General features: G+C 42.0%; 4 protein-coding genes across 4 annotated transcripts; 1 reads left to right on the plus strand and 3 right to left on the minus strand.

Moving 5' to 3' along the window:
- Positions 1-388: 388 nt before the first annotated feature.
- Positions 389-1993, minus strand: MELLADRAFT_104062 (family 26 glycoside hydrolase; the record flags this gene model as incomplete). The annotated part of the gene is made up of 9 exons (XM_007407283.1): positions 389-488; positions 566-594; positions 674-865; positions 963-1030; positions 1151-1174; positions 1248-1349; positions 1455-1514; positions 1664-1805; positions 1955-1993. The coding sequence occupies 9 exons, from the start codon at positions 1991-1993 to the stop codon at positions 389-391; spliced, it is 756 nt and encodes a 251-aa protein (XP_007407345.1).
- Positions 1994-2289: 296 nt separating this feature from the next.
- MELLADRAFT_104063 (uncharacterized protein) lies at positions 2290-2917 on the plus strand (the record flags this gene model as incomplete). The annotated part of the gene is made up of 2 exons (XM_007407057.1): positions 2290-2408; positions 2695-2917. The coding sequence occupies 2 exons, from the start codon at positions 2290-2292 to the stop codon at positions 2915-2917; spliced, it is 342 nt and encodes a 113-aa protein (XP_007407119.1).
- A 2388-nt stretch (positions 2918-5305) lies between these two features.
- On the minus strand, positions 5306-7158 carry MELLADRAFT_104064 (uncharacterized protein; the record flags this gene model as incomplete). The annotated part of the gene is made up of 9 exons (XM_007407282.1): positions 5306-5338; positions 5429-5617; positions 5721-5788; positions 5961-6059; positions 6155-6214; positions 6296-6335; positions 6610-6702; positions 6888-7126; positions 7149-7158. 9 exons carry the CDS (start codon positions 7156-7158, stop codon positions 5306-5308), a joined length of 831 nt encoding a protein of 276 aa, XP_007407344.1.
- A 12629-nt stretch (positions 7159-19787) lies between these two features.
- Positions 19788-22357, minus strand: MELLADRAFT_95840 (uncharacterized protein; the record flags this gene model as incomplete). Its single annotated transcript, XM_007407281.1, has 8 exons — positions 19788-20164; positions 20245-20401; positions 20464-20592; positions 20841-21260; positions 21320-21505; positions 21576-21728; positions 21802-22236; positions 22283-22357. 8 exons carry the CDS (start codon positions 22355-22357, stop codon positions 19788-19790), a joined length of 1932 nt encoding a protein of 643 aa, XP_007407343.1.
- Positions 22358-22641: the final 284 nt, after the last annotated feature.

Here is a 22641-nt window from a genome sequence, read left to right on the forward strand (position 1 = left end):
AGAAGGGCATTTCTTTTTGCTTTGATCCATATAGATGTATTTTAATCGCAGGGGAAAATATCCTCATGGCGCTTTGATGAGGACGAAGATCATCCTCACAACAGGTTCTTGTCTCTGACCTTATGGACTACGTATATACAGAGTCATGTCTTGTCTGCTCCTTGTTGTCTCTCTATGAGTCTCTGAATTTGATATGGTAAGAACTCTACGTTATACTGTTGGCTTTTTCTGATCTGAAACTGGTCTTAACTTTGGAATTACAATCTTTTTTTTCATCACTCTCAACAGTCCTATCAACTTTCTAAGAGCTGAGAAAATGAACAGTGCGGTATAATATATTACAACCTCTTGCTTCGCGGCAGAGAACAAACAATTTATGTGATACCCATCAATTTGGCTCGGCAGAAAGATATTCAGCCGCTTTTCTGCTCAAAGAAGTGTCCCCTGTCAGGAGGCGGAAGTCTTCTGACTTGGGGTACCATCGCCCGCTAGACGCCGTGAACCAAAAATGATTATGATCTATCAGCTTTCTATCCGATGGAAGCTTAGAAAATTTTTGTCTTACGGTGGTGTCTCCTTCTTGTAGATCTCGAACTGTATAAAATTTTCATTCAGATTGTAATGTCAGACTTTAGGACGAGTAGCTTGGTGGAAGAACGATATAGAAAATCACCCATGAAACAGCTTTCAATTCAGGAACTGCATATTTCATTGCTGGAGAGAAAACTTGTTTAAGCCATGCCAACTTAATTTTTTCTTCTGATTCGTATCCCCAATCCCCCCAACCACTACCCATAGATCTCGTGTAGGGTGCTGATGTCTCAGCTATGACAATTGGTTTTCGCTTCCCTTTCATTCCATACAACTAATCATGGAAATTGCAATCAGGTTTTCAATCTTGGTCATTTCTGTATATCCTCTCCGCTTGAGGATCTCAACAAGTATGGGAAAAACTTTCGCACCTTTGAAAATTCTTTCAGTTTCTCTACAGCTTGGGTGGGTTCAGGTATTACGTTTTTGCGACTGGATCCTAGGAATGATGGATTAGTTAGACAACAGTTTTAGATCATGATTAAAGACTTGACATATGATAGATAGAAGTAGAGCATTCGAGAATTTCACATGAACGGATGAAAAAGAAATTACGTACCTCCAAAATGATAAAAAGATAGAGCTATAGGTCGGAAAGAGATGATGTCAATGAAAAGTCATGAAACAGGACAACAATTAACAAGATATGACCTCACCTGCAATATCCACATAGTCGCCACCAGGCCAGTATGGTGTATAGCCTCCGCGAATTGAATGAATGCTGTCGCCGTACCTCGCATTGGGGGCCCACATCATATCTACAGGAAATTTAGACGGCCCCAAAAAACGAGACCGAGTTAGTCAACATTACCTGTAAGATCAGCTGCTCAGCACTCAATCAAGACAGTGAATTGGGATATTACATGTGTCTGGTGCTTTACTCTTGACCGCATGTGCCACCATTCTCCATTTCTTCTTGAAAACTGTTTGGTTACCAATAAGTGAATTTCTTTCAAGGATTTGGTGATCATTTTTTGAAGAGGATGAGTCAAGAGACACTTGCGTGATGGTTTATGACCCCAAACATACCAGCCTCCGTTCATCTAGATCACACATCAGTTATTGTCAGTACTGGGGATTGGCGGAGCGATTTGAGAGGGCATATGTTTAGAAGTGTGAAATTGCGGAAGTGGCTCAACTTCGTGGCACCAGCGTAGCCAAACTGTGATGTTACGCTGGTTGAGTTCGAGCATTTTATCGGCTATCCGTTCTGCCTATGAATCACATACAATCATGGTCTATCAATAATGGCCATAGGAAACGTGACCTGTCTTACATCCCATGTTCATGATTTGGAAGATGGTCACAGGAATCTATCATGTTGGTTCCAGGATGAAATTGATATTTTACAAATTTTACAAACCATTGCTTCTGTGACACCGTAGAGCCCCCCAACGGGCATCAAGGCGACCTGGTATACAGGATTCCCTGGAAGTTCCTGTAGGGCTTTGACGTGCTTTTTCGGATTACATAGAGCAAGGAAAGAGATAGGACGTGTGAAGAGAAGTAGAATTCAAGATCAGACAATTATGAAGAACACTCGATATGATAAAACTGGTTAACAAACCCAATCCATAACCTTGTATCCCCATCCGTCAGTTCCGAAGTGAATGTAGTCACCCATCTATCACGATGGTATCACGTTTTGTGTACAAAAGATATATCAAGACACGCGTGAGTATTGCGTTAAAGCCAATCATGACTCGCTGCATAGAGTTCCCTGGGCGCAAGTATGACAGCGAAAGAGCAAGATGCAAAGATGAAACCATAACTTACAATAGATATTGGTCGCCTCAATTTGGAGTTGATCTGTTCAGGTGTGTTGGGTTTGATGGGTTCTTTGAATCCCGGAAGTACCCCGAAAGCGATACCATTGCGGTGAAGATTTGATGGGTTGAGTCCAAGAGATGAGTCGAGCTTTGAAGTCGTGTATGTAATGAGAGACATAAGGATAGTCAGGCAAGTCAATGATCGTGTGAGATGGTAGCAAGGAAACATGGTGGGCTCGGTGGTCACGAAAGTTTTGGATAGCGCGCTAGTACCAGATACTCAATCAGTACCAAGACTCGGCCTTACTTATTTTTGAGAGCCTCGATTTATAAGGAATCCGTATCTCTTAGCTGGTTCAGGGAAGCAAGTTGCCAAACAGGTCTTTGCATGGTCCGATGAGCTGGCGAGGTGTGATAGCTGGATCATCAAGAGTGCAGTAGGTAGATTTTTGAAGCGAGTTGCGCCGTCCAATACGGTGCATCGGGAAGGCTGGTCACTGCCTTACCGTAAAAGAGCATTGGGTGCGAATTGGAGAAGCACGAAGTGCTGGGCCTGAAATGTCGTGGTCGTTTCGGAAGTCGTATAGTCATCCGAGGAAGTAGGAAACGATCTTCACAAGTTCGAAGACGTCAGCTTTCAGAGCACATGCTATCGCTTATTCTTGGTGCAATCCTCAACAGCTTGGGGAGCATAACATTGTCACTTCTTTGGACCGAAAGAAATAAACCTATCACAAGCTTATCAGTCGTCTTGTTTCCTTTCCATCTTTCAGCGTGAAGCGGAGATGCGATTGGGCGATCTTCCACTCAACTTGCACAAAATGGAGATACTTTTCGGGTACCTCCATAGAGTATGAGACGAGCCATTAGGGGGTACTAGATGTACCTAGAAGGCTCACACAGAATCATCACTCATCCAGTGATGTGCGGAGTGCTTCATTCGAGACATAGCAGATGGCGCGGCGATGACCTCGGAAGATATGGTAAATCATCAAGCGTACGGATCAGAAGAAGGAATATCGAACTATGAAGAAGTGATTGTTGATGAAAGCTCTGGTAAACAGCCTTCCCTAGTACTTTGGCTGACTTTAGCGACGGTCAGGCGGCATAGACCTACTCAAGTCGACTTAACCTAAGTCCATTCTCGCAGGGCTCTTTTGTCCTTTCACGAGCTCGAAGCTTGCGAGGATCAAGTGTCTGACTGAGGGACTTGCTCAAGTCGTCACGATACCTCGCGAGACTCTGACGAAAATTGCACGAAAATTGCAACGCCATCTACTGGTAGACCCATCAATGTAGAACGCCGGACATGTAGCCATCGAATGGATATAAGAGGCGTAGCCAATAAATCTGCTGAAATTGACTCGTACGATGACCTTACCATTCACACTAGGCGGACTGCTTACACTTATGCGAAAATTATCCATGGAGAGCTGATCTTCTAAGTCCATATATACCTACAACTCAGAGTATCAAAATATCTGATGGGCGACTAGGGGGTGGTCGGGTGGCAGCCGATTTTCGACTACGACTTGAAAATCTTCTCACTTGCCAGGTTCCTCAATCCGGTAGACGATTCTCAAGTGAACAAACAGGCCAGAAATTCTGGAACTCCAAGTCACCTGGTTTATTGCCGCAGGCCAAACGCAGCTGAGCAAACGACAACTAGCGTCCGACAAAAAGTGCGAAGCTAACAATTCAATTCGATTGAAACTTGCTAAGAGCCATACTGTAGCAAAGCAAATGGCATTTTGTGCTATTTTGTATACTTAGCTTATCCTGAAATTGTCTCTCATCAATTCTGCTTGCTCCTAACAAGATTCCTTCATATTCTCCAAATGAGCTAGACTCTATCAACATCTGCTTTGGAACACTCCACTTCCGGTGTCTTTATTGAAACTGATCATCACCCAATCTGTGTAAGTTTATCTAGCCTCCTGTCTACCAGATCATTCTCAATCTCGGTGAGTCAGGGGCCGGGCTGACAAGTTGGAAAACCAGTTTCAATCAAATAACCAAGTCGTGCCCCAAAGGAGGTGAGGGCATGAAGGTGTGAAGGGAGAGCGATATCAAACAGCGCAGTTTTCCCATCTCCAATAATTGTTAACAAGAGTAGGAGATATCGCGAATGATCAAGGATGATTGTGGGGAGAAGGTCCATCACATGAGGACATGAGATCAGGAATATAAAGTATTAGAGGTTATCATTTTTGGATTGTATAACTGGGGAAAGTTCAGAGAACCTGGGAGAATGTGATGATTAATTGTTATGAACCTAGGAATGTTTAAATCTGTTTGATTGTAACAGTGGTATATTGCTCACCATACTGTGTGAGACGTACCCAATGTTTTCGTAAACTTACCTTACCGCATACAAATAATCTCATCAGTTCAGAAGCGCCTTGATCAATAGTTTATCTTCCATCAGATCATTTGTCTTCACAAAAAAAAATGTGCCCTAATGGAAGCTTCAAAAATAAATGACTTTGCAAATGAGACCAAGAGTCCACAAAAATGCATCCAGTGTGCAAATGTATATATGTATCAGTGTATAATAAGTTACAATTCTAAAGCGAATCTGGCATCATCATATAAGATTTTTGCTTATTGAATCACCAGCTTTTGAATTGCTACATGAGATGATATAATTGTCCATGAATTGATGAGTATTTGGAGATCAGAGTGAGAGATAAGAAATCAAAATATAGTGAGATCAAATGAAAAGTGGTGCAGAACTCAAATGGAAAATGACTCAAGTCCAGTTCTGTTGTCGAAGTGGCTCTTCTTCAAGAAGAGAGATAAGAGACTGCAGCTTTACTCAAACTTTTATGCCCCATCAATAAGCGGAAGTCCTCAGATTTTACAACAGAGTCTCCACTTTTTTCATAAATATTGGAGACTTAGTGACTGTAATGACGTTGTGTTCCAAGAGGAAGAGTTTGGACTTACGAAGCATCCTCATTTTTCTTGACCTCAAACTAAGTAAAGGTGGGATTGGAGTGAAGATTTGTCAGAAAAATAAAGCCGTAATTGCCATTTGAAAGATAAAAAGGAAGCAAGATACTAACCCAAGAAAACGCTTTGAAATTCGGAACAGACTTGATTAAGTTATCTCCCAAAAGTTGCTTAAGCCATCGGAGCTTCATGTCATGTTCTGAAGCTCCACCCGGTGCAGGTCTCCCAGTCTCTAGGGAAACCGTATAGGACGCTCCAGTTTCGGATAGGACAACTGGTAAATTATTTGGAGTGGAGTACAACTGAATTTTATGAATGTATAGGAGAATGTGATTTTGACCGAAGAGGTTGCACAAAATTCAGTTGTGGGATTTACCTTGCCAAAGAAAGCTGAAAAAAGCTCACGTCAGAGAACTTTTTGATGACCTTGAGTGCCTTGGTTCGATCAGGTAAGACATTCTTGCGCTCAAACCCTGTCCTCCTCAACAAATTTCATTCAACTTCCTGACGAAGTTAAATTTAAGGGCAGAGGAAATAAAGGGAAGAAGTGCGGCTGACCCCCATAGTGGTAGAACGAAATACCTGTTCGGACCAAGGTCAGATGAATTCGTCTTGTTGGCTGTGGATTTAACGATTCATTCTTACCAAGAATATCCACATATTGTGCCCCCGGCCAATACGGCGCATAACCTCCTCTGACATCGTTTACGCCACCTGTTAACGCGTTTGGAGCCCATAGCATGTCTATCGATTCTCAAGAACGATTTCTCATCAACATGGGAAAACGCATGAAAAGCAAGACCGTTGAATGGACTGATGATGCAGCAAACAATACTGACAAGTCCTCGAAGTTCTAGACTTGACAGCTTGCGATATCATTTTCCATTTCCTCAGAAACACTTAAGAAGGAATTTTCGTCTCAGTCACTACGCTGGTTTTTTCTCATTGTGGGATGTTGAAGGGAAATGGAGTAGATCTACATTTGGGTTGCATGCCCCATTTATACCATTCACCATTCATCTGTAAAAGAGATTATCAGGATATTCACTAAGAGTCACTCCAGGACGATTGATAAGAGAGAGCATGTAACAACCTCATGTGCAAACCTCAACCATACGGTTACGCCTTGGTTGTTGATCCATAGCATAGTTTCTCCGATTTTGTCGGCCTGGTTTTTCCATCACATCGCAACGGTACGCCAGAAAGAGGAGACATTGTAAGATGGAAGGGAATGATCATAGTATGTCAAGGATTACTTCAACGTGTTTCACGCGATTCACGCCTGAAATCGTACCACTTGCTGTGTCACAGTCTCTAGTCCTTGATATGGCATTAACGCAATCTGCCAGACTGGGTTTCCATTCAATCGTTTTATGCATCCAAGACGCTGTTGTCCAAATTAGAGACACATGTTAACGAGATGAAACCAAAGCTATCACGGATAGATTCTTGATCACAACCTGCACGTCTGACAAAGTGCGGCATTTACACAAAAAGCGAAATGGCTTACCGCCTTCAAGGCTCCAGTATCGAGTCCCGATCTCTCGAGATAAAAGTAATCTCCCATCTGACCAAGGCGCCGGAAGTACGGACAATGCATAGCATGATAATCTTAGCAATTTGGTAGCGCAACCTCTCTGCACGACTCACAATAGCCATCGGAGCTGGTAGTTTCCCATTGATTTGACTTGGACTATTAGGCGATATCGGTTCACCGAAGCCGGGTAGGAATCCGATCGCAACACCATTTTTGTGCAAGTTGTGCGGGTTCAAACCAAGAGTCGGATTCGGATTTTTCCTCGGACGCTTGGCTCTGGGATCACTGGAGCTGACTATCAGACATGAGGAAAGAATCGAAAATATTGCCAAGTAGCGATTGTAGCGTGTCATTTTATCTATTCAGTCTGGGAAAACGTTCTTGGTTATAAGGCGCGGAGAACGCGAGGATCTAACGGGCGCTAACTTCTTAAGGACCTGCTATCAAACTTCGAAGACCGGAAACTGAAGCCAACCGACCTTTTGCCTGGCTTTAAAACCTGTGCAACAGCAAGGGGTTTTCCGCCATCACCTGCACTGTGTAGGCAATGAGCAGATATGAGCTATATCATCAGATATGATCTCATCCGCCAAGCCATGGGTGTAGTGAGATCTTGGCACATCCAATCCAAATTTCTCTGAGAGCCGCGGGCGCGGGAGGGCCACCCATTAGGCATGTGTCTTTTCAGGATATACATGACATACCAACTAGAGCATAGCCTATAGGCAGGCAAGCCCGCCGTGAGGCAAAGGATATAAGCTCTAATCGCTATATGTCGTTATACGTGTGTGAATCGTTTACCATAACATAGGTCAATTTTCACAAAAGGATGGATACATTTGAGCCACCATGCAGATTGAAATAATCTAACATTGATAACGCAAATTTATGTATTATGCAGTTGCTCAGTGACAGTATATCACTAATGCACATAGAGCCACTCAATCTGGGTTCCAGAAACAAATTAAAAATCCCAATATGCCAATATCCTGAAATAGTGTAAGGAGGATAAGGAAGAGTGATGCGGAAACCCCTTGCGCCAGTCATTACTCAATCTGACATCTTAACGATGAGTTCTTTTTGACCGGTAAGCCACATATCACATGATGAGCGTGTGGCAATCTACACTTTTGGTATTTGATGATGTTCAAGACACATCCTGAAGGAAGATTTCATGTTGAACAATGTCAACATCCAGTAGACTGTGGAACTCACGCTTATCATTTTTGAATCAATCTCCGGACTGTAAACGCAGGAAGGGCGATGCAAATTGTCGACTACCGCTGCCAGATAAATGAAACACCGGTTCGCATACCAAAGAAACTTCAATTCATGAGTCCCATATGGTAACACCAATGTATAAGGAGCTTCACCATCTATCAGGAAGATTAATGTGTCAGTAACCCTTCTGAATAAAATAACTATCAAAGACGTTATATGGTATTGCACACTTTGACAAGATTCAAAATAAAGATAATCCAGAAATTTCACACTGTCTTGGTTGAAGTTTATCTCTCAAATAAGTAGTTGCTTATCATAAAACACAAACCGGGACTCCAATAGCTGCCAATGCTTTTGATCTTTGATCAAATGCTTTTATTCCCGTGGTCACGGTAAACAATGGGGCTCAGTGCTTCTGAGTTCTTCTTTTTATGCTTTTGGTCTGCTTTTACTCTGATCACATCATGCTTTCTGTTTTGCATTGTTTGCACAATTATGTAAATCACTGCTCATCAAAATTGGTTTTTGTTCAATTAAAGTGGTATTGTTTTAAATACATACACTCATCTTATGTCTGATGTTCAACCCTTTCTTCCTACCTACAATCTTAATCACCAAATAGTATGCTCTCACTACTTCACATTTCTTGCATACAAATTTAGCACAAAAACTGGTTTCAAATGTACTTGATAGGATAAACAACTGTAGAGTTAATCAAGAACAATATTGTGATGAAAGTCTTCCCCATTTTTGAGAAAGTTCTCTCATTCTGCCAATTTTCTTGCTTTTAGTCCCTTTGTGCGAGTTTTGAAGGAGCAGATGAGCTGCCTGCAGAGAGAGAATGGACCTACTGGTTCAATACCAACAGATTGTGAGGGTGGTGTCAGCCTCTGGGGCCCTAGTTCATATCAATCAGTGCAATTGAATAGTGAGGTGGACTTGAGATGGATATGATGTTCTGGAAGATTATCAATGAGAATGCAGTTAAAGCTTAGAGATACTTGCTGTATTGACCACCTTCATAATACATATCCACGAGCCTACTTGCATGCTGTGTTTATGGATCAAGGAAAATTGATGATGAAAACTTAATCAAACTGACAACATGATATTAATATGTGAGGTCATGCGGTACAAGGTCATTTTTGTAAGATATGCAACATGAGAATGAATTCCATCAGACATTGATAGGTCATAGATACCACCAGGCAATAAGACCTTATTGTCTGTTATATGAATATCATCCATTACCTTTTGAATTGGGCAAATACCACATCAACTTGCATTTTTCTGTGGAGTTGCATTTTCAAAACTTTGTGGATGTGAATTGACAAACCGTGCAGATTGCTTTAAAAGCATTTAACTGAAGGGACTGTGGTGTATAATTTTATGGAACTACTGCCTATTGTGATTGAAGGTCAAAGTGTAAGACTTTTCAAAAATTTACAGGCCATTATTGTGCCATTCTGAGTATTAAAATCACAAGCTGGCAAACCAATTTTGAAAGCTATTAGATGGAGCAAATATGAAGGGTAAAGCTATGCATTGAATGCAAAACCTTGAATAAATTCCAAAATGACATTTTGTAAAGGTATTGTTTCAGTCAATGAACATAATGAAAAAAAATGAAAATCTACTTGGGAATAAAATATGTTTTTTTGGTACAGTTTTCATTGAAAGTCATATGTAGTAGATGTTTTTAAATGTTCATCGTGATGCTTTTCAAAAGCTCAGTGAGTGCAAACTGCTTTTGAATCAAATTAGTGTAGGAAAATATGGGATAAAGCTGTGCATTGAATGAATAAAAGTGGAAATGGAATGCTGTAAATGTCCTGTTTCAGTTGATGTGCCGACTGAAAATTCAGTGTGAATGTTTTGTTGCACTTGATGTGCATGAAAATAATTCAATCAATGGAGAATGCCAGGTAATTCAAGCTTTTGGTTCAAAAGAGAGGTATATGCTTTTCAAAATTCAAATGTAGTCCTTCTAAACAGTCCTGTGGGTTAATTTTGACAAGTGTTGATGCTCAGAGTGTAACATGAATGCTGTCAGCCTTTTACTCAGCAAAGCTTGTGATATAAGTGGCAAATGGCTGACAATGAATTGACACATTTTTGAAAATCTGGTTTGTGGTTGAACTTGCACAGTGTGATGTACAATGGTTTCTGGTAAGGTGAAAGATCAGAGAAGCTGCTTGGAATTTGAGTCCTGAAGCAAGGAGAGGGAGCCTTATATAGGTGTCCATCTCTACAAAGTCTAAATAAGGAAATAATGATTACAACTATGTGATGTCAAAGACATCACATTGACAATAAAGGTGGACAGATCTGATACATCTGAATCCGGCATACTACTTGGAAAAATTCAATGAGGATTTGTCAAGGAAAATCAAAGAAAAGACATTTGAAAAGCACACAAATTTAGAAGGAAAAGTATGCTGGAAATTGTTAAGACAAAGCAAGAAGATAACAAAGGAAAGATAGGAATTTGGGTTATCACATTGGGGACAAGTAGACAACAAGTTTTGAAAAAGTTTATAATCGTATAAAAATCAGGGGGAAGGCTGATGAAAATTCTGGACTCTTTTCAAAATTACATTGCAGAAGACCAAAGACTAACCATTCATCCAAGTTGGATTGTTATTGGAAACTTTTGTGACACTTGATGTGCATGGAGAAATTGCAATTGATGAGGACCTTGAGGTAAGGAGTGCTTTTGATTCAAAAGCAAAGAAAACTGTTTGCAACAGTTCAATGTGGTTCTTCTTGGCAGTCAAGTGGAGTAACTATGGTGGTATTTGATGCTCACAGTGCGACTTGATTGATGCAAAATCTTAAAACCCTCATCATGGAGAGCCCATGTTTGATTGGTAGCCCTGAGGCGCCCTGGAGGGCTCCAGTGCGGGGGCCAGGGCATGGCATAAGCCCTAAGCTCCGCCCTGCCCGAAGCTGTGGCGCCACGTGGCATCAGGGCACCGGGTGTGAGCGTGACTTTGGAGGTCAGTGTTGGGGAATTCTTTGACCATGTCGCGCGTTTCAATTAGAAAAACTTTCCAGCCTTCACGCGATATCAATCAATCGTTTTTTACATAGCGGACACGAGAAAGAAAACCTTAGAGCATCTCCACCCATGGAGTGCAAAAATCAAGTCTGTATGACAGCTGTACGACAGGCCTCGGTCTGCATGTGAGTTATACGCGGAGGTTGGTGAAATCGGGGACGTGTAAATACCAACGATGATTGACAAATATGACCCAATTGGTATCGTCCTGAATCATTGTATGACATCAGGGCGATACTAGATTTTCATGATCGTATTGTGATCAATTTGTGAATTGTTGAGAGTGATTTGGCTTCATTTCACTATCTTCAGCTTTTCGATAATCAATCGAAATCAAAATTGATCGTTATAAGAATGGCTGAACAGGCCAACCACCCTCTTGATTTAAATAACCTATTGTCTATGTGTGGCCAAACAAACGACAGATTGTGGTTAATCATGAACGCCGCTCAAGTGACCACGGACGTTGCTCGTCACCTCGTCACCTCGGGAGGTGACCAACAGCGTCGCGGCGGTGGTTCTAAAAAGGGTAAACGCCCCAACATCAATCGCAACCGAGAAGGAGCCCACGTAGAGCTTTTCAACAACTACTTCTCTGATAATCCTCGCTATGATGATGAGCTGTTTCGTCGTCAATTCCGCATGGGTCGAACGTTATTTTTACGAGTAGTTGATGGAGTTACTCAAGAGGACAATTATTTTGTTCAGAAACGCGATGCCTGCCGGAGGCTCGGCCTCTCACCTTTGCAGAAATGCACTGCAGCTATCAGAATGCTCGCATACGGAACCCCCGCCGATATGAACGACGAACATCTACGTCTGGCTGAATCTACCTCAATCGAGAGTATGTTCAGGTTTTGCGCCGCCATCGTATCACGATTTGGTGAAGAATACCTCCGCGAACCAAACGCCGCCGACACTGCTAGATTACTTGAGGAAAACAAAGAACAAGGCTTCCCTGGCATGTTGGGTTCTTTGGATTGCATGCATTGGCGATGGAAAAATTGCCCAAAAGCTCATAGCGGCCAATACAAAGGCAAAGAAGGTGGTCCGACAATAGTATTGGAAGCTGTGGCATCCAAAGATCACTGGATTTGGCATGCATTTTTTGGTTTACCTGGTTCTCTCAATGACCTGAATGTCCTCAATCACTCCCCTCTATTTGAACGTCTCTGCAGAGGAGAAGCACCAAAGTGCGAGTTTGAGATTAATGGTCACCAGTACAATCAAGGATATTATCTTGCTGATGGTATTTATCCGAAATACGCTACTATAGTTCAAACTATAGCGCACCCTCAGGAGTTGAAGAAAAGGGTGCGTTCTTTATCTTTACTCACATACATATTATTCTGTGTTCTAATTTTTTCCCGAATAATTTAACTAGTATTTTGCAGAAAAACAAGAAGGCATTCGTAAGGACATTGAGTGTGCCTTTGGTATTCTTCAAGGACGGTTTGCTATAGTTGCTGGCCCTGCTCGATTTTGGAGTCCGAAAAAATTAAAATCTGTTATGTTAGCTTGTGTGATTCTTAACAACATGGTAGTAGAAGATGAAAGAGATGGAGGACTGCGAGAAGTAATACCTTTGGTGCCTATTGCACAAGTCCTTCACCCTGAAGACGACATGACCCCTTATCAACATTATCTTAACGTTCAACATCGAATGGAGGATCGTAATACTCATTTTCAACTCCAGAATGACCTAGTTGAACATCTGTGGAACAGACGCGGTGGTGATCGGATTGATCCTTGATTTGTATTGATGGTTTTATTTGTCTTTGCCAATTTGTTTGTATAATCTTTTATTTTTCGATTATAAGTTTAATTAGTATCTCAATTATATATATGTCCAAATCTTCATGTTATTTGTCTCGGTTGCTCTTACTTGACAGTGGCTCGGCCTTGATAGCTAACTTAAAACTTGAAACTTTTGTATCAATTATTCACATCGAAAAGATATATATTATATACAAAGAAATAAAATTTTTTGTTGTTAACACTCATTCGATCACATCGCAAGAAAATTCTTTATAGATATATACCTAACTTTCAGGTAAGTAACATAGAAGAAATATAACATTCAATCATGTGTGCAGAGGAAAAAGGAGACGATAAAGAAGAAAGAGAAGTCGAGGATTACAAGAGAAATCAAAACTATTCTTTAGCTGCAGCAATCAATCTGGCCATACGCTTCTTTACAATCTCTGCCTGTCTCAACTCATAAAACATCTTGATCTCGCCATTGAGTTTGGTAATATCAGTTTTAAGCACAAGATCGTCAGTGAGGAAGTCAACCGCTTTGCTCTGAACAGCAGAGTGCAAGGCTATGGAAGTAGTAGCTTCTGCCATAGCCTTCACGTTATCCTCCATTTGATTCAATATGGCATCTTGAGTCTTTGCTTTTTTAGCTAATTTATTACCAATAGGCCGATCATGTAAATCAGATGAGATGACCTCAATGTCAGAGTCGTCGGCAGGAGCAGGAGTTGATCGAATTGAGATGACAGAGACAGGTGGTTTGGGAGTATATCTTCTAGCAAGATTGACGTTGTAATCAGACCATTTCGGAGCCGATGATAAGATTGAATAGCATCGCATGAATTTGAACACACTACCCTCTTGCTGACGGTACATCTCATGAGCATCAGCATTAATATCATCTGCCGATTTTCCACTGCCGTGGAGGTTCTTTGTCTTCGATAAATAACCCACGAATTTATTGACCGCTTTGTTGATCAAACACCATCTACCTTGCATGGACTCCTCAGTCCTTTCCACATACAGCTCAGGATTCTTGATGATTGCAGGTTCAAGTAGTCTGTAATGTTTGAAGTCAGCTGAAATTCGTTTCCACATCGTCATAGAGGTTTGACCGTTTCCTATGAGACTGTCCTGAGAAATGTTCAACCACGAACGGCAGATCTGAAGATCTTTGTCTGGGTGGTAGTTACCGCCTCGACCGGATACCGCTTCGTCAGAGTCTAGAGGAGAGTCACTGATAGATACAGAGGTAGTAGCAGTAAATGATTTGGTGTTTCGGGTTGAAGTTGAAGTAGAGGCTTTGCCCTTTCGAGATGAACTTGGTGCTTTGCGCTTGACACCTGGCGACTGAGAAGGTTGGGAACGTAGAGTATGAACAGACGTTTCTGAAGACAGCAACGGCTCAAATGAAGCGATGGCTGGAGGTGGCATAGACAAATTGGGTGGTGTATGCCATTGAGTTGGCGGATTAGATTGATGACGAGGGGGTTGAGTGATATGAGGTTGAGGCGCATAGGAATAAGGCTGAGGTGACATCAGGCGATTATGATCGGAACCTGGAATCCAATCAATGAGTTAGATTTTGATAAACTTACAAATCAACATAAACAAACATCTATCTTACCTCCATTGATAGAGTGCCTGGTTGTAGGACGCATCACCGAAGTGTTAGCCTGGCCTGGGCGATTGATGTTAGCTAACGGTGAAATCACGTTTATGAAGTCAGTGTGTGTAGCTATTATAATATAGAAATCAAAACAACTGACCATCATGACCATTATAAGCGACCGAGTTACCAACGACAGGTGGAGACATTGCATGGCTTTGTTGGCCCAGTTCCGGTGCGGGTGGGTTATGGTCCGTAACTGAAATGAAGATAGTCAATACGATGTACAAATAACAAGGACCTCATAATAAATACTTACACTCCCGATCATGATTTACCTCCCAGTTTCCATGTTTCCACCACATATTCGAGTGAGAGGTGCGAAGTAAACACAAGGATTGATTGGCCAAGAGGTGAGTACTCGATGGTATAGCGTCAAAAGACAGTAGGGCAGAAGACTGATGTAAGCGACAGGTTGAAGGCTAAAGTATGAACACAAAAGGTTATGACAAAGAAATAAAGTAGTCAGGTATAGAATAGGATGGAAGCACAAATTGTATTAGTAAAAACCCAAGCCTTTTATACACACGAATAGGATGAGGAATGCGACCTACCAGTTTACCTCCGAAATCCGTGATCGATAAGTTGGGTAGATTGAGGTAAATTTTTGCCAAAAAAGAAGAAGGATTGACCATAGAAGACGCAATCTGGCGCGATGAGGTCAAACCACGCACGAAAGGGTGCATATTTACCGCTATGATGAGCAAGGGTACCACAAAGCATAGGTACCCTTCCACAATCGAAAATTAAGAGATAGAAACAGTCGAGAAAGGTATGAAAGCGATCGGAAAGGATGGGACTTGGTGAAGGTAGAGGTGATCGAGAACGATTGGCAAGATAAAAGCAAAGATAGAGGGTTTTTTTTGTCCAAGTTGACATTAAGGTTGGACAATTCTTCCTAAAGCGGTGATACTCGGTGGTTTGCTCACCGTATAGATTTGCGCTCTCCCGGACAACATTTGCCCGGAGCGTAACCCATACAGGGTGTTTACACGGTGCGGTGGCTCGTATTTTTTCTCACACATTGTGTATACTACCTTTGCTAAAAAGCTTGCCCGGTTCGACCGCGAACAAGAGACAAGAGAGCTCGAATTTGGCCGCAGCCTGCTGCGAGGCCGCTGCGCAGCTCGACAAGAACCCAAGTTTGGCCAATCACCGATTCTGAAAGAGATCAACTTCACCTGTGGATCTCTGACATTGAGATATGTTGAAATCAATCATAAAGCGCAAATATCTCCCTCATCATGATGGAATCATGCTCACAGGTCTATGCGATTTCTATCGCGCTGCGAATGTTATCGAGATTTGTTTTAATTCCATTTTAAGAAAGCGATTCTCGTCGAACGGCTTAACAATGCGTGACTAGCCAACGTGGGTGCTTCTGCCATCTTGGGTTCAAGGCCGAGCAGCCTAAGTTTTTTTGCTAAAATTCCGAAATGAAATCAAGGCTTACATCTTGGACATTTGTCAATCCAATCATCATCCTATGGTGAGCTCTTGACTGAGCAAGAAGAACAAAAGTTTTTTAAAAAAACATGTTGTCCTTGTTGGACTTGTACTTGTTTGTCTCATAGAGCCGAAACAAAAAAGCACAAAAGTTTATCAAGGCTTGAACACACTACTAATGAGGGGTCAAGAGTGTGAAGACAACCATCTAGGCAGACCATTATACCAGGGAGACTATGAAACATCACAGCACTTTTGGTCCTCGATATCATCGAATGAGAGCTGAATTTGACTGTATGGTTGATCTGGACATACCAAGCTCCAGATATGCTGTGAATATAGTCACAATGTGTCTCAAAATGGTTCAAAGTCGGAGATCCATGGGTGAAGTCGATCTCTTTCAGGATTTGTGATCGGCCAAATTTGGGATCTTGACGAGCTGCGCAGCGGCCTCGCAGCAGGCTGCGGCCAAATTTGACCTCTCATGTCTCTTCTTCGCGATCAAACCGGGCAAGCTTTTTAGCAAAGGTAGTATTACATTTGCTAGAAATGTTGTCACCTCTGGCACGTTTGCTTCACAGCTTTGGAATCAAATTTCGTCGCAGCTGCTGCGCGCAGCAGCGGCTGATGACGCAGCCTGCTCAATCTGGAGCTGGCTGTCATCCCGCTGTTCCAGCCCGGCTCCATCCACCAACCCCCCCCATTCGACACCACCGCAATTATCATCCATCAACCCTCCTCAATAAGAAGCACCAATCTTTTCTGCTCTCAAAACACATCCAAACCCAATTTCACAGGAGATCAAATCTTATGGGCAGCAGCACCAACCTTTTCAAAATCGAGTTATTTTCATCCTTCATGCACAGTTGTTTTTCTCACTTCAAAGGGATGCATTTTGGCTTAAAACTTTCTAGACCACTGATTATCAATTGATGTGGGCATTTATGTTGTTGCTGAAAAGTTGTGAATTTAATGGAATTCCAAACAAGATCATGACACACGATTCCCAAATGAGTTTCCTTCCAACATATACGGGAAGAGTCCATGTGAGGATAATTGAACAATATCCAACTACTTCTAATGAGACTTGGTGGAATGTTCTTCGAAGAAAAATGACAACCAAAATGAGTGTAAAGAAAAGGCAAAGAGAAATTTTGAACTCAAGTCATCAATTCCTGTTGGCCGCTTCATCACATAAGACCACATTCATTGTTTCATCCTTATCAAATTTCTCTCTTGTTCATTTCTTACCGATCACTCGCGAGCCAACATTTGGATTACATTCAGCCACATCCTAGCTCACTCATCCTCTATCTGTCAAATTTGGAAGCATTACATTCTTGGAATGAAGGTATCGAATTGGACATGTCTTGTTGAGAGAAATCAAGCAAGCGTTAACCAGAAGGTGAATGTTCTGTACAAGGTATTTGTGCCTAAATGAAGGTTTCAAATTGAATGATTGAAAAGTGAAAGTGATAACTCAGGATCGAGTAAAATAGATAGTAAATCTTGCAGAAAAAGGGGAAGTAAGAATGTGATTTGAGGATGTAGCTGGATCTGAATTCTTGATCAAGATGGTATTGACATTCGTTATCGAAGAGGGTTGATGGATGATAATCGCGGTGGTGTCGAATGGGGGGGGTTGGTGGATGGAGCCGGGCTGGAACAGCGGGATGACAGCCAGCTCCAGATTGAGCAGGCCGCGTCATCAGCCGCTGCTGCGCGCAGCAGCTGCGACGAAATTTGATTCCAAAGCTGTGAAGCAAACGTGCCAGAGGTGACAACATTTCTAGCAAATGTAATACCGTCTTTCCTGAAATGCTTGTCCAACAAGCGTTTCAGACTTAAAGGTCTGTTTGTAAATCGAGAAGAAGATCACGCTGATCTCAAGTAAGCCAGGTCAATCTTGACCTGGCTAAGGCCCGAACCCGAGTCCCTTCCCGTTCCACTTCGAGAACCAGGCCCGGTCTAAGAAACTGGACCTGGGATCGGAAGAGGAAACGAGTTCCTTCGTTTTTCATCTTGGCTATCCGGTAAGCAGTTTCCATGATCATCCATTCTCATCCAACCATTCTGATTAAATCTTTCTTCAACAATTTCTGTTTTATTACCTTGTCCTATTTCATCCTGTTGCTTGCTCTTCAAAGGTCAAAGTTCTCATATCGGTTGATCTCAATGCCGTACGTAAAATATGACCCCGCCATCAAGGTCGCAGCAGTTCACATGCTGATCGATGGATTGACCGACGACGAGGTACGGAACGCTTTACACGAACCAATACACTCGAAGTCATTTCGGAGATGGACTGAACTATACCACGAAACTCACGCGGTTATTCGGGATCCTCACCTCTACAAGCGCCGTGGACGACCTCGTTCATACGGACCTGCTGACCGCGATTTCATTGAGGAGCTGGTCCGTACCGATGCGAGTCTATTTCTAGACGAGATCCGTGATCAGGTGTACGACGAAAGAGGCGTGTGGGTGTCAATCTCAACTTTGCAAGTTGAGCTCCATCATCGGCTACAACTCACGCTCAAGAAGGCCAATGTGCGGCATTGCAAACGGTCTGGGTATGCCCGACAAAAATTTCTTGACGAGCTGAGCCAGTTCCCAGCCAAATATTTGGTCTTCACTGGTAAGACTATTGTGGCTTGTAAAAGTACTCGAATCATGATATATGTACTGACTTGTAACTTGGTATGAATTGCAGATGAGAGTGCAATATGCGAGCGAGACCTTTTAAGGTTCAATGCTCGTTCTCCCAAGGGTGAACCATCCTATCGAACTGTCCGTAACATGTCGGCAAAGCGATATTCGCTCCTACCAGCAATTGGAGTTAAGGGAGTTCTGGCGGTTAAAGTTAAGGAGGGGAGCATAAAGCGTTTAGATTTTGAAAAGTTTTTAAAATACAGATTAGTCAGTAATCTTGCTCAATCAGAACTGTACACAAAATGATTCTTGACCTTGATTTGTGTTTGATGAAATTCAGCTTCCTCGCATGCAGCCTTATCCTGCTCCTAATAGCGTTTTAATTCTGGATAACGCTCAAATTCACAAGGGGGGGCGGATTGCAAAGCTGTGTCGTGATGCAGGTAGGTCACAATTCTCTTCATGTTGTAGTTCATAGATGTTAGAAAGGAATGATAGACCATACCTTCTACTTTCAGGTATCATGTTGAGATATTTACCGCCTTATTGTCCTGATCTCAACCCAATCAAAACTGCTTTCAGCGTCTTGAAGACTTCCTTTCGCCGGACTCAATCATTGCAGAACGTGTACGATATAAGGACTGAGTTAGTTGATCGCACTTGCGATATTTTTGTTTATGAATTATTGAAAAAATTATACTCTTACTCTGGTTACGAAGAGGTGGGCTTGTAACAACATTTATGTATCGTTTTATCTCAATTGACTCTACACTTCAACGTGTACAGTCAATCTACATTATTCAAGCGCACCACTTTATCTACAAGCAATATCAACATATGTTTTACAATATCAATGAGTAATTTATGGCATATGATCAGTTTTCATTTCGAATTGGGACATCATCAAGAGTGAATATAAAGTGAACATTTCTTGATTGTAAGTCAGATACGAATAAGATAAGTTGTACAATTCTTGAGCGAATAAGTAAGATATATGGTTCTTTGATAATGAAAGAGTATACAAGTATCAAATCGGTAAGTAAGATCATGAAATGTTGAATAATGAACAAGTTTACAAAGTATTCAATACGGTTTATACCCTTTCAGATCGGGCATAGATTGACTACTTTAATTGGTACGAGCCTGAATCATCTTCTCCTCGAGCCATTGTTTGCGCTCTTCAACAGGTAATGCATGGTATTTTTCTGCATTTGATGATTCTCGTAGTACTTTATTAGCAACCATGTGATTGGCTGGAGTGAAAAGCCAAGTGGGCCCATTGTTTTGAACATCGGCAAGGGCTCCCTTCAGAAAGAAGAAGTGCTTGTGCGCCTCGGCTTGTTGTTCGGAACGCCAGACTTTCATGTTGGCCTGGGTCCATCTGTCTAAGTCTTTACGTTCGTTTTGGTCCTCTTGCTTCCATCGAAGTCGCTTGCTGGCCGTGGAGTTCTTGCGATTGCGATTCAACGTAAGGAATAAGTATATATCCGGGTCAGGAAGTTCATCTGAATTTCAATACCAGAAACAGCAAAGTAGTCAATAAATGATACAACAATGAATGATCTTTTTGAAACATCAACTATACCTAAGTCCTTATAGAACCGAGGATATCTCTTGGGATGCACCCAAGGAATCACTCCACCTCGAAAAGGCTTACGTCGATTCTTACGGGGTCCAGCTGCAAAGGACAGCTTGGGTTGATGATAAATTTTGATTCCGAGCTTAGCAGTTCTTTGGGGTTGCTTGCGAGACAATGTCATTTTTCATGTCGGAAGAGGTTACGTGGAGGAAGCGACCAACTCACTGCTGGTTGAATCACTATAAAAATGGTGTTCAACCTTGTTGAGCACCATCTAACAAGCTTGTGGTTCATCTCAACTCGAGCGTTTCCATTTCGATAACCTCTCTGTTTTTTCTGTTCAAGATCTTGAATCTCAATTTTGCAAGGCATTCATTCGACACGAAATGAAATCGATTGGAAGGCACATAAACCGTTGATATTATCATTTGCGTGGTTAATTATAATCTCAAGTACAACATCAGAGTACTCAACTAAAAAGCCAAATAATGTAAAGTTGGAAGCGAAATAATGTAAAGTTGTATGAAACTGACAAAAAAAAGAAATACAAACATACAACATGCGAATTTGATAAGTCATTTTTCTTGCTCCTCATTCAGTACCTTAGCAAATCTGTTGACATTTTTGTACAACCGAGTTATATCACCGGGTCTAAGATTGAGCTTTACCAAATCATCACGAGGCAGATACGTTTGGTCAAAAAGATCATATTGATCAAAGCCTGCTTCAGTCAAACGCGCCTCAACTGATCCATCGAGATCCACAATTTCACAAAAGTTTAGATACCTGGCGAGTGGAGCCTTCAATACAGCTCCACTCGTTGCTTCAGCTACACCAGTGTGTGGCTGTTGGATTGAAGTCACCAATTGAGCCATCAAGTTGCCAAAGTCCTGGTTAGTAGAGACCCCGCTACCCTTGGTACGCTTCATCATTTCTGCTGATCTGCTCAGCCACTTTATACCACCTGCCTTTGGTGGTATGTCAAGAGTTACAACTTTTGAACCCTTGGCATCACAATCAAGCTGATTTGCACATTAGTTAGGTGATACTCGTAATCCAGTTCAATGAAAGCATGACACACCTTTGCTCTGGCCCAAATTCTCGACATTCCTGCTGTGATATAAAAGAATTTGTTTGTGTCCTGTGGGTCAACATAGACTGGTGTTGAACGATCGTAATCGGCTTTGATTGGGTGTTTTTTGTAAATCTCATCGGCTACAATCTTCAGAACGTCGGTATCGGTGTCGCCTCCAGTACTTTCTCCGGACTACATGTTCAAATCCAAATTGGATTTGTTCAATCTCAGCAAACAGTAAAATCAAACCATACGTTCATACCTCAGTTTGATGGTCATTGGTCTGTTCCGCGTCTTTGTCTAGCGCCATTTCTTCTGGAGTCAGATGTTGTTTGTTATTTTTCTTTGCTTGATTTGCAACATGGCGAGTTTGGCGACGTTTGATCTTGGTTGCTTGAATCAAAAGAGATTCTTCCTTCAAACACAAAACAAAACAAAATGAAATCAATAATCTGTAATGAAACACTCATCGATAAGACTCTACATACTTGCTTTCTTTTTTTTTGCACCGACACCGGGTTTTGCATCACTAAATTGACACCACACACTTTGTCTCGGGATGCATCACATGAAGAAATCCATTGTAGCCATTCCAGATCGCTTGTGATGACCACTACTCGGTCTCCAGTCATTGGGTATGATCGGGTCCCGGAGATGTAAGCATACCATTTCAACTCGGGCAAGTCGGCCGTCGCATCCTCGGCTGCTCTCAGCAGAGTGGCTGCATTAGCGTGAGATATGGCGATTTCGGCTAAGATTTTCCTTTTGCAAAGTTCAAATGACATTGCCGGATTGATGTCAATTCGAACAGGTATCTTGCTGTCCGGCTTGGTAGATTCGTAAGACTGGTGCCCCACATTTTTACCCTCTTGGGTCTTTGGAAACCAGACGACGTAACTGATAAAGGCATTGATGGTATTGGCCTAGATGGTATACAGATAAAATAGAGTATATCAGCAATGTATATACTGCACAATACTGTCCGTGAGTGGACTTAACTTGTTCAACCACCTCCGAAGTCGAATTTGTGTTAACAGAGTCCATTACTAATTTCAACAACAAGTTGGTAGGTGATTCAAGAAGCAAGAATCAATTTGAATAAAGGAAGATAGATATGGGGAAGTTGAAGAGTCAAACCAATGTGGAACTGAAAGGGGGTTGTTAATCCACGGTAACGCCAAGATGAAAAACAAAGGAACTCGTTTCCTCTTCCGATACCAGGTCCAGTTTCTTAGACCGGGCCTGGTTCTCGAAGTGGAACGGGAAGGGACTCGGGTTCGGGCCTTAGCCAGGTCAAGATTGACCTGGCTTACTTGAGATCAGCGTGA

This window comes from Melampsora larici-populina, assembly GCF_000204055.1.
Source record: "Melampsora larici-populina 98AG31 unplaced genomic scaffold MELLAscaffold_8, whole genome shotgun sequence".
NCBI classification, from domain to species: Eukaryota; Fungi; Basidiomycota; class Pucciniomycetes; order Pucciniales; family Melampsoraceae; genus Melampsora; species Melampsora laricis-populina.